This window comes from Catharus ustulatus, chromosome Z, assembly GCF_009819885.2.
Source record: "Catharus ustulatus isolate bCatUst1 chromosome Z, bCatUst1.pri.v2, whole genome shotgun sequence".
In the NCBI taxonomy this organism is placed as follows: Eukaryota; Metazoa; Chordata; class Aves; order Passeriformes; family Turdidae; genus Catharus; species Catharus ustulatus.
The window spans coordinates 11,081,284-11,093,794 of NC_046262.2; the positions used below are offsets into that span (position 1 = coordinate 11,081,284).

General features: G+C 42.9%; 1 protein-coding gene across 2 annotated transcripts in view; it reads left to right on the forward strand.

The window, feature by feature from the left end:
* The first annotated feature begins 403 nt into the window (after window positions 1-403).
* Window positions 404-12,511, forward strand: part of RAI14 (retinoic acid induced 14) — a 101,056-nt gene continuing 88,948 nt past the window's right edge. For both annotated transcript variants that reach the window (XM_033085816.2, XM_033085817.2), the window contains exons 1-2: window positions 404-491; window positions 10,803-10,894. In XM_033085816.2, the coding sequence (XP_032941707.1) occupies window positions 10,859-10,894 (36 nt within the window). In that variant the 5' untranslated portion in view covers window positions 404-491; window positions 10,803-10,858. The remainder of the gene's footprint in view (window positions 492-10,802; window positions 10,895-12,511) is intronic.

A 12,511-nucleotide genomic window follows, 5' to 3' on the forward strand; every position in this document is an offset into this window, starting at 1 on the left:
AGAAAACGTTCTTCACCCAGAGGACGTTTGGGCACTGGAACAGGCTCCCCAGGGCAGTGGTCGCAGCACCAGCCTGACAGAGCTCGAGAAGTTTCGGACAATGCTCTCAGGCCATGGTGTGGCTCTTGGGGTGTCCTGTGCAGGACCACGAGTTGGGCTCTGATGATCCTTGCGGGGCACTTCCAAGTCAGCATATTCAGTGATTCCGTGGCTCCCCGCACCCCTTCAGCGACACACACCCGGCCCTGAGCCAGCAGGGTGGTCTGGTCCCGCGTCCTCCCCCGCTGCCCTCAGCCGCGCCGAGCGGGGGGCGGGCCCGAGCCCCCTCCCCGCGGGCCGCAGCCCCCGCCATCACGTGCTCGCCGTGTCCCGCCCCCGAGTGTCCCGGGGCGCTCGGCGCCGCCGCTCCGCCCTTCGGCAGCACGGCGGATCGCTGGGTGCGCGGCTCCCCACAGCCGCACCGGCGTAGCGGGACGCGGGCACTGCGTGAGGTGAGGGCGCGGCGCGGGCGGCGGGCGCGGGTCCGTGCGCGCTCGGCGGCGGCGGGCGCTGTGAATGGGGCTTTGTGTGCGGCGCCCACCTGCTCCCGCCTCCGCCGCCCGGCGCGGGGGGCTCCGGGCGCTTTCCTGGAGCGGGGAAAACCTCTGAGGGGCGCAACAGGAGGCAACTTCTCCCTTCTCTTCGCCGGGCGCTGCCGGAGTGCCCCGTTTTCCCGGTGTGGGGGAGCGAGAAGCAGCGGGGGGACGCAGCCCGTGGGTCACCGCCGCTTGACTGTTTATTTTAATTCACTCAGTGTTTGGTTTGCTTTGTTTTGTTTTTCTCTCGAGATGCGTGGCGGGCAGTGACAGCTGCCCTTGGGGGTGAGGGCTGGCACCGCCGGCTCACTGCCGCGCACCTCTGCCCCGGGCTGTCCGCGGGTCCCTCGGGCCCGAGCGGAGCCGCCCCGGGCTCGGCGCTCGGGGGTCCCCGGGCGCGGGTCCGGCTGAGCCCCGGCAGCCGCGCTGCCGGTCGCGGGGCGCCCTGATGGAGTTAAATCCTCCCCCGGCGGACCCTCAGACTCGTCCTTCCGAGCAGAAGGGTGGCCCCGGCTGTCCCGGTGCTCGCCCCGGGGTTTGGTGGAGGGCACGGTCGCTGCCGGGCCCCGCGGGTCCCCCCGCCCCGCTGCCGGCCGCGGATCCCCGTACCCCGCGGGCGCTCGGGGAGCTGTGCTTTCTGTGACAGCGCAGGCTTAAAAGATCCACGTTTTCTGTTGCTGTTAAAAAAAATAAAAAAATTAAGTAGTCTGCTTTAGGAATAGCATCGAGTTTAGTCGGGAACCTGTGCTTCTAACTTCTCACAGGGCATGAGAAAGATTTATCTTTCTCTTGCACAGCGTTTGGTAGCACAAGCCTTTTGCAGTCTGCTGTTGCCACTTGTGACATTAACTTTCTCCTTGTGAAAAGAGTAGGCTTTAACAGTGTTGCAGGATCTCTAACGAATTCTCCTGCTTGCTTCTACAATGAGTATGAATGTGCTTACTACAGCACTGATATAAAGCACTTCCAGTCTACTGCTACTTTCATAGAAGCTGTAGTCTCCTTTTTCCTCTTTCTTTTCTTCTCATCCACCCTAGCAGGTTGTAGATTAGCTGTGTTATTAAAAAAAAAATCAAATGCAAAAACTTACGCATACATCATGTTAGAAAGGTTTTCTGGTGTCAAGGATTAACTAGGAGTAACTGAATTTAGTAAATATCTGTCAATGACCTGCTTGGCTCTTGTCTTGGGACACTCACAGAAAGCTGTCAATGAGATTTTATTTACTAATAGAAGAATTGAATAACAGCTATATGAACCAGAGTGAAAGAGCATTTTGAGTAAAACAACACATCATATGAGCTCAGGGTTCCCTTGATTTGAAGCCAAACTCAGTGCCAATAAGTCACTGTGCAGTAGCAGACACCCATCCTTCCAATCTCTAAAAATATTGGCCCTCTGCTATTCTCTTTCCCTTCCAAGAATGCATCTGCTAGCAAGACAATAAAATGCTACCTCCTCCCCTCTATTTCCCTGAACCAAGAGATGGATAACATCAAGTGAAGAGGAGACTAGATGGAAGGTTGCTCATCTCATGAAGTGATGTAAGCATTTCATCACTTGCTTGCCTCATCTCTTCCTTTTTTTTTTCTTTCTGTATGTTCAGTCTTCCTTCCCCTCTCTGAAGATTTCATGCCTTTTTTGAGGGAGAAGCAGTGATTGGAGAAACATGAAAGCTAGTTCTTGTGTAAGATATTAGTAATTTCTAAATCCTGCTGCAACAATACTCTAATCACATTCCTTTTGGGAGCTGATTGTGGTCTAGCTCTTTTTGCACAGGGACAATGCTTGAAATAAGTATGGAGAAAAAAACCAAGGGAAACTAGAACAAATAGATTCAATGCTTCAGTGCCTTGCTTAATGGCAGATTAGACTTACTAATTTTTAGTAGAGTACTAAAAATTCCAAGGTAGAAACAAGCAATCCATATCTTCTGGGTTTATAGATTTGAGCAGCTGGCTCCTGCTGTATGTGTACCTCTTGCATGTCTGAGAAACCTGCCTACTTGGCAGCATTTTTCAGAGCTGCTGTCTAGGTGCCTGTGGATGTATGCAGGTGATAGCTCTGTTTTTGAGGTAGCTTGGGCATTGCCTGCAGAATTGTCAATCCTGGCTGCTTCTTATGTTTAGAGTCATCTGATCATGGGCTTTAGGGTTCAGAGGAAGTAATGCAAACAAGTATAATTCTGGCACTATGTTAGACTAGAGCTTGTCACTGTCCAGCTGCCAGAAATAGTCCAGTCTGCTGAATTCTGGGAGCAGCTGAAGCTCTCGCTGGCACTTTGGAGTAGCTGACAGTCCAGGTACTTGCCAAGGACTACAGGAGTGGAAGCACACAGCAGTGAAAGACTGCATCCTTCCCTGGTGTTGAGTTCCTGAAGAAGATGGCCAGTAACACCCAGAGATGATGGTGGTGGTCAAATGTGCTGAACTTGAGATGGTCACATCTTAGGGAGAGCCTCATGGTTAGTGCATTTCCCTGAGAAGTTTTAGGTCTTGACAAGTTCTTCCTCTGCAGGCAGAACTTGCATTTTAGATGAATTCTAGTAACTTATGTACATTTTCTAAAGCTGTCATAGTCTTCTTTTGGTTTTCTGCCTGGAAGCCATTGCCAGTACTGAGAATACTGTAAAACAAGATGGATATTTTTTTTTCCCTCCCACACAAATCTGTTGGAGAATGGGTAGAGGAGAGAGAAAGCCAAATTTGTTCAGCATTACAACACGAAAAGAATTTGTATTCTGGTCTGCCTGTGGCTCTGTAACTTTAGTAGTTGAGGATGTTCCATTTCTTTGCTCATAACTTTTGAGAGTCAGGGCAGTGCTGTTAGTTCTTGCAGATGTCTGACTTCCAAAAGGTATGTTGGGACACCCTGAAATATCTCTGCACATTTTTGGCACTTGAGTACTTTCTAAGGACTTTGTTTACAGCTACCAACCTGAGACACCAGCATGTTTGCTCTAAGGGATAGGTGAAGATTCATAAGTCTTTGAAGGCTGGGAGGAGTATCTTAAACACTGTTCCAATATTTATACAGCACCTTGTGTTACTGCTATTGAATATGAATTTTAAAAACTGGAGCAAAAAAAAAAAAAATCACTATCATTAAAATCAAAGAATCACAGAATGGCTGAGGTTTGAAGGAACCTCTGGAGATCATCTAATCCAACCCCTCTGCCAAAGCAGGTTCAGCGAGAGCAGGTTGTACAAGTTGATGATCAGGAAAGTTTTGAATATTTCCAGAAAAGGAGATTCCACAACTGGAATCCCTGGGTAGCCTGTTCCAGTGCTGTCTCCCTCAAAGTAAAGAAGCTTTTCCTCAGATTCAGATGGAATTTCCCGTGTTTCAGTTAATGTTTGTTTCCCCTTGTCCTGTCTCTGGGCATGCCTGAAAAATGTCTGACCCCATCCTCCTGACACACATCTATCTTTAAGATATTTGTAAACATTGATAAGATCCCCCTCAATCATCTCTTCTCCAGGCCAAACAAACTGAGTTCCCTAACCATCTGTGTCCCTCCACTGAACCCTCTCCAGAAGTTCCTTGCCTTTCTTGAGCTAGGGAACCTGGAACTGGACACAGGACTCCAGATATGGCCTCACCAGGGCAGAATAAAAGAGCCTCCCTCCTTCAGCGTGCTGTCCACACTATTTCCAAAGCACCCCAAGATACTATTGGACTTCTTGGCCACAAGGACATACTGCTGGCTCATGTTTAACTTGTCCACCAGGACACCAGGACCTTCTGGACACAGCTGGATTTCAGCAGACTAACCCCTAACCTGTGCTGGTCCCCTGCAGCACCTCACACTTGCCTGTTTTAATGTCATGAGGTTCCTCTCTGCCCAGATCTCTAGCTGGTCCAGATCTCATTGAATGGCAGCATAGATACCATTCCAGAAATGTCATTTACCAAATGTAAGTGTTAATCTTGCTGATGTCCTGCTAGTTTATAGCATTGAAAGTCTTCCAGAATAGAAAAATATCTGAATTTTTAGTGTTTTTTCTTGAAGGTTAGAAACACATGAAACTCTCAATTTTTGAATAATGTTAACAAAGATGTTCGGTTTTCAACAGCTAAAGCAAAAACTTGATAGCTGAGTAGGGGAGCTGTGTTATCAGCACAGTCTCCAAAGATATTTCTAGATTAAAGTAGTTTCCAGTTGGATACCCTTCCAAGGTGTTTGTAGAGTGGGGCTTGTCAAGTGTCTTAGGTAAGTTGCTTTGATGTTCCTATCTTTCTAATTCCACCCCTAATAAGTGACTGCTCTGCCTTAGGCTGTTTGAGAATATTAATCCATAAAGTCATGGATTAGTATTCTGAAATCTCTTCATGGATTTAATGTTGCAACTGTACAGTTTGTTGTGTTTGATGATCCTGAATCAAATTGAATGGTTAATAGCAGAATACTAGGAAGGAAGTATAAACAAGTATTAGCTGTTATTATCTCTGTGGGTTTCTCATTTAAGAACTGACATTTCAGACATGGAACTCTAAGGCATTTTGCTCTGTTGCTAATTGCAGCGTGATGCTTTATTTCCAATAAAGCACTCAACTCATCCAGTTGAACTAAATATTGAATGTAGAAAAGTCTTCAGGACTGCAATGTGTCCTATGCATGATCAAACTAAAGAAGATTGTCTCAAAATTAACGGCTGTGCAAGGGTGGGTGTGCGCATTTGTTTTAGAGACAGGAAAATTGAAGGCAGAGAAAGAACGAAGTAAGAGAAAGAGAAAATATGTCCCAGTTCATGCAACAAGTCTTGTCTCTTTTGTTGTGCCTGGGTGGGGTGTGTGTTGATAAACGCTTCCAGACAAAAGAATGGGAGTGGGACTGAAATAAAATTGTATGTAAGGAGTGAACAACAAATTTACCTGGACTTAATTGGAGTTAGAATTCTGCCCAGAGTCTTGTCTAATATGCCAAGTAAACAAATCAGTGCAGTGTCACATTTTGATTTTTCTGTAATCTGCTTTTGTTTAATTGTGCTTAAGGCCTTCTTGGTGCTAGCTTTCCTCTGGCTGTCTAGAACTGCATTTTAATACACTGTTTAAACAAACTGCACGTATCCCTACATCAACCATCTTGCCTGGGTTTATACTGGCTGTATGGCATTCTGAGAGGCTGGTACTGCTTCAGCTGAATCCATTAAAATAAAGTTCAACATTTGCAAATTCTGAATATCAAAGAAGTGTAAGAGTAAAGAGTTGATACAAAGTGTCCTGGAGAGAGGAGCAATAACTGTAGATTTGTTAGAGTTGCAACATCTATGGTGCTCTAACTTCTGGGCTCAGGCGCTTAAATTTGTACAGTTCAGCACATCCTTGCCAGTGATTAGTGAGCAGATAGAGGGAATACGCTAGGTTACCCAAGGCCCCTGCTATCTCTGATGTCTGATTCTGTTTAGAGTGGGATTAACTGTATATAAATCACTCCCACTCTTGTAGCGCTTGGGCTTCTCAGTGCATTTTTCAGTGCGTTTTCATTAGTAAGTAATAGTAGATTAACCAAGCCAAGAATTATTTGTCTTTATAGGTAACACTGAGTTTATAAAATTCTGTTCCATTTGACTTTTCCTGTGATAGGAGGATGGGTTACTCAAGATGGAAAAACTGAGTTGTGCTGATAAAGAGTGGGGAAATGTTCCTGTAGCTTTTGGTCTCATCATACATGCTTCTCTGATTTGGCCTGAAAAATGGAAGAATATGCTCAGCTGGATGGAAATAGGAAGTAGTTAGGGGAGGCGGAGTGTTGGGTGGATTTCTTTTTTAGGACAGAGTGGGTTTGCTGCTTTAATGTGGGAGCAGCCAAAGAGGCTGAGCAATGGCTAATGTCTCCAGGCGTTATTGTGACTTTGGCAACATTAAAGAGCAGCTTGGGTTGGAGTACATTCTTGGTGTTGGAGGGCAGGTCAGCGAAGCAAAGCATTTATGAAGTTGGATACTGAAGGTGATCAGCAGAAGGGATGCATTAATTTTGATGCCTCTGGCTGCTTTGCAGTGCTGGCTGCTGTTAGGCTGTACTTCTGGGTCAGAGCTGGGCTTGTGGTTTAGAAAGTGATCATCCAGAGGGTAAATGATGGTGTGCTTTGGGGGAAGATGCTTCTGGGGCCCCTTATTTTCCCCGTGAGAGTAGATGTAGTCACACAAAGGAGATCATAAGTGTACAGCATCAGTACTCTTTCATACTCAGACCGTTTTTTCATTTCCCCCACACCTCCGTGTGTGTTGCCAGATCTTTCCTAGAGTCTGTAAATCTTTCCTGTAACCTTTCAAGGTTATAAATGTTTTCTTGAAGTGTTTTTGTGAGGGGAAGGGGAAATTGAAACATTAGTCATGCTTTGCTGCGAAAGAGCTCTGTGTGAGATGGAGACTTCTCAGGGTATTCTGAAAGAGGTGTAAGATTTTTGGCACTTAAATTAATTGAATTCAGCACTTATCAGTGAGGAGTGGCTCATTAGCATGAACACTGTGCATAATGTACGGTTTTACTGTAAACTTCCAGTTTTGTTTAGGGAAACGAAGTCTTTTTCTTGTATCACAGGATTTTGGTCCCTTCAAGGAGTTAATCATAACATTGTTTGAAAGGCCTTGCTCAGATTTTAATGCAATTTAATGAAAGGGAAAAAATATCAGTATTGTTGTTTACTGTGGTTTGCACAAATCTCACTATAAATCAGCAGGGAAGATTATCCTAATCTGTTCCCTACATTTAGACCTAAAGATTGTGTTGTGTATTAAAACACAGTTGCAATGAAATTATTGAGGCCAAAGATTACCACCACTTCAATGACTGTTGTTTTAGCTAGATAGGTTTACCACCTAGCTAAAGATGTGTTTTGTGGCTTGTATTCCTCAGGGCTGTTTCTTGACATTAAGCTAAAGATGAAATAGAGAACTAGATATTTAATTTTGGAGCTAATGGTTAAAAGCATGTGATCAGCATTAGCTGTTGAGAATCCCTGGAGTTTAGCACTTATCTGCTGCTAACTTGCTGCAGCTATAAAATGCAGCGCTCAGTGTTTATTACCACATTCGTTCTGAAAAAATGCTACTATTAGTAAAAATTGCTTCTTGTTACTACCTGTGATTCATTGCAGAAATATTGTTTTGAAGTGTCTTGATGTTCCCTGGTGAATTTCTAGTAGTCACTTCCTATCTTGTAAAACAGGAGAGTAATTTTAATGGAACTTCCTTTATCCCCCCTCTGGCAAATGAGCAGTTGTCATAAAGCTCTGCCGAATCAGGATGCTGACCTCTTTTTGCATCAATTCCAATAATTACACCCTCTGAGAAGGGACTTTCTCCTTTAAACAGTGACAAGGAAAGGCAGTCCTCACCTCTTCATGTGGTTTTATCTCTACAGTTGAAGGATTTTGGGTATTATGATGCACAGACTGTAATCTTAATGTCTGTGTTTTAACTACATCGTATGGAAAAAATACAGATGTGGAAAACACACTAAGCTTAGGAATGCTGGTTTTGTGTGCTTGAGCATGCTTTTTTAATTATGCTGAGGATCCGAGTTTCACATTCGGTGTATAAAATGTGCTTCCTCCTTTCTCACAAGAGAGAGAGTCATGTATTAGGAGTGCTTGCAAAATTTGCTAACTAGACTCTCCTACAGGTTCCTCAGAGAAGAGGGTCCAGCTCTGCGGCTGCTCCGTGTACCTACAAGGAGTTTTCATGTCCCCAACAGCCTTGTAGTTGAGCACTTTTTCTTTCTTGGGAGCTATAATAAATCTTTTGTCCATAGGAGCCAAAAATGCTGAGGGAGTGGGAAGGGGAAAGAGCCTACAGCAGACAATTCTTTGGCAATCTGTATGTGAGGAAAGATTTCTTGTTTTTAATTCCCTGTGCACGGGATTTATTTATACTTCATTAACCAGTCCAATTAAACAGTTTACTTTTTTTAGTCAAAATATATTTAAGTTATAAAATACAAAGTCCAGTTAAGTTTTGGGTTTTGTGGGATATTGTACAATGTTTCACAGCTTCAAAGTTTCTATATTGTTGTTTTTTTTCATGCAAGTTTGGGGGTTGTTTGGTTTGGTTTGATTTGGGTTTTTTTTGCTTGTGTGGTATGCAAAGAAAAGCAGGTGAGTAATGGTATTTGTCTTGTCTGTATCCTGGTATTTGCAGTTCTCATCATCCTTGATGTTACAAGAGGATAATTTAGGAGATTATTGGGCTCTTGCTGAGTTCAGGCTCCTTTCCAGTCCAGGTTATGACAGCTGATGTGCAGTTTAAACATTTCCTCAAAAGTTTGGGTAGATGTAGCAGAAATGAAGTGGTATCCTTCTCTCATAGTAATCAGAAATAATTTCTTCTTTTTGATTGTTCAGTTATTATTTTTTAACTTTTTTTTTTTTTTTACTGTTTTACAAATATTCCATTCCACCCAGGAAAAAGTGAGGATATTTTCACCCAGATCAGGGAGTGAAAAGGTTCTGCAAAATCTATTTTCCTTTTTATTTTTCTTTTGCATACTAAAGAATGAAGTAAAATGCCACAAACCCATTCTCCTTGTGATTAAACTCAAGAATTTTGAATGAGACCCCTGTTCATATACCTGGATGCAGTCAGGGATCTGACATGACTTGAAAATGACTGCTTAATTAGATTTAGAGTAATTTAATTCAATTTGATGATTTTTAACAACTTACAGAATTACCCCATCCAGATTACCTACTGTTACCTACTGGAGAGGTGTAGCCTGTGGAAAATGTGTTTGTGTGGGATTTTTTTGTTTGTTTTTTTTTTTAAGACATGTACTTGAGTTTGTCTTAAATGACTGTTGGATAAATATGGGGTTGAACTAAATAACATGTTTACTGCAGTGATTGCTATTCCTGAATGGTAGTTAGGGTTGTATTTTGTGGAAGCATTCATATACATATATATTCTACTAACAGTGTGCTGTGTAGTTGGGTTTTTGAACCTCATAGGAGAGGCATCATGTAGAACATAGCAACTTGCCTTTAATAATGAGATGTACTTTTATGAAGCAACTGAATCCCATTTTAATTATCAAATTGTAACTTACTGTTTCTGAAGAGTGATGTGAAATACAGTGACCCTGAATGACCTATTTGAATTTATGCTTCAGTCCCTATTTCAGTAATTTATTTATCTGACTAGACTTGTAAAACTTCTACTTTTTTTCCTAGGGTGGAGAGAGGAAGTTTATACAGCTGAACATCCTTAACTTTAAACTATTCCTTCAGAAAGAATTTGTATAGCAGCTAAAACTTTAGATGAAAGCAACTATTTTAGTAAGCATACTGTAAAACTAGAAACATGGACATTTTTACCTTGGAGCATTTGCCAATCCAGATGTTGCTCTCTCATTAAGATTTTCTGCTGTGCTCTTAGAAAAAGCACATTGCACTGCTACTTTAATGTGCTGCTCACCATTATGTTGTATGGCAAGGTGTGGTATCATTGAAGCTTTCTGTAGAAAACTTTGCTCTAGACACTCACTCTCCTCTGTGAGAGTTTGCAGCGTGTCTCTTAGGTTAGTTTTATGTGTTTGTTCAACTGCTGCTTTCCTTCATATGAAAGGGAGGAAGGGAGAACACGACTGTGATAGTGCACTGCCAAATTACCAGCAACTATGGATCTTAAAAACCCACATTCAGTTCCTTTTGGGGAAGAATCCAAAACAATTCTTCCAGCAATGACCTCTGTCTTGCTCAGGTGATTCTGTCTGCAGTGTTGTGTTGAGCTGTGTGTCCTGCACGGCTGAAGTACAATTTGGAGTTTGGTTAGGGGTTAGATTTTATATAGAATAATGGTGATACTTCTGCTACGCAGTGCAGACCCATAGTGATAGGATGGTGGAGTTTTAATGAATGACTGCATACTTAATTATGATTTTACCACCTTACAAATGGCTGTCCTGATGATAATATTAAAATAGGCAGTGGTTAGAGGAATCTCATGTGTGAATATGTTGGTGGTCTAGATATGTGGAGATGTAGCAAGCATAACATGATACACAGCTTAGTTTTTGGTAAACGTTCTGTTGTTCAGCGGTCAGATTTAGGCTTACTTCTAAGTTTAGAGAAACAATTAGAAAGTTTCCCTTAAGTGGCTGTTAATAATTTTTTAGAGCTTGAGGGCTAAATCCTTGAAGAGTGATAGAGGCATGCAAATTCCATTGTGACTTGCCTGCCAGTGAATTGAATGGTATCAAGCTGGAATCTTTCTTTCTTTTTTATTTAGATATTGAAGAAGAATAAAAAGCTCCTCAAAACTTTGGAAGGTTGAATGTGATCAGCATGAAGAGCTTAAAAGCAAAGTTCAGGAAGAGTGACGTAAGTACTTCTGCTCAGTTTGACTGCTGGTTTTCATGCTGGAAACAAGTTCTTCACTCCCACCTTGATAAGCTTGTAGGTTAATGAATTACAGAGAAGAAACACAAAGGCAACAGCTTGAGTACAGTATGGAGTAGGCTGTTTCTATTTGCAGAGCCATTATCTGTTATGCAAATTAACACTGTTTTACTACCTTGGTCCCCCTAGCTGAATCATACACATCTGTGGGGTCTGCAGAATTTCTGTTAGATTTTGCTGGTGTACAGATTGGAACTTTGTTCCAGGTTTAGGATTAAGTCCTCGTAAGGACTTTACTACGCAATCATATTTCTGTCTAAGCCTAGTACCGTTCTTATCAGTGTGGTGTTTGAACACTTAATGTAATGTCTCCTCAGTCTGTGGCAGGGTTTCTTTGTCAGCAAGAATACAGGAACCAGCTGAGCAATTAGGCAGCTGTGGTTTATCAGTTCTAGTACGACAGAAGGGGTGGATATGAGGCTTGAGCAGTGGGGAAGGGAGGTTCTCAGGAGAATCTCCAGAACAGCATTAAGAGACATTAGGCTGCACATAATCTTGCTTGTTGTAGAAGTATTGATGGAAACCCAAACTTTGACATGTGTAGTAAGCAATACTGCCTTTGAAGCAGTGGAACTGCTGTAGTCTAGTCCTGTTTTTGTCCTTCTGTTCCTACTACTACTCATTCCAGGTTTTTGTGTTGCTAGTAAGAAGTCTGTAAAATGGGTGAGTTTGTGTTTAGTTGACTTTCTAGATACCGTAAGAATTTGTGACAAATCTTCATCATCTATGAAGCATATAGTGTTTCATTCTTCATCCTAAATTTCTGTACCCTTTTGAGAGAAGTGATGTATTGTTTGTCATTGCCAAGTTTGCGTGGTGTCCTGGGGCAGCATGTTGGATGAAGATGCTTAGGTTTGAAAATGGAGTGTCTTAAGAAGTTTTGATGTTCATGAGTAAAGTTACACAGTGCACTCAGTGGCTATCTTGATGGAAAGATGGTTTCACAGCACGTTAGAGTAACTTGTCTTTAGCCAGCCTGTAGTGCACATCAGCTGCAGAAGGTAGAGTCACTGTGGTGGTGTAACCTGCAGATGTGCTGGCTGCTGCTCAGAAGGTCTTTTGAGCTGTAGGTTACCATTTTGTTAGCATTAGGTGCAGCTGCTGAATTGGCATCCTTGCAGCAGCGCTGGTGGATGCTTTGCTCCTTCAGTTCAGCAAGAGGTATTTCTTAAAAGACTGCCTCTATAAACAAGCTAAGTAAACCAACCTTTTCTTTCTAGAATATCTAGAATATTCCAGAAATGTTCTCATTTTAGGTGCAGAGGGAAACACTTTTCAGTATTTAGGCAGTATTTGGTTTTGTTGGTCACCAGACTGAATCAGCCAGTGGCACAGTGTCTTGTACCACTGCACAACTAATGAAAATAGTATCGCAGGTCTCTGGTGTCCTGTCTCACTGAACTTGGCTTTCAGTTTAGAACTGCTTGAGTTCCGTGGCCAAGCATTGCTCCTGTTGCAACAAGCAGCAGCAATTGCTATTTTGAGTTCACCCACACCACTCAAACTTCTAATAGGCATCTGTTTGGGTAATGAGATCGG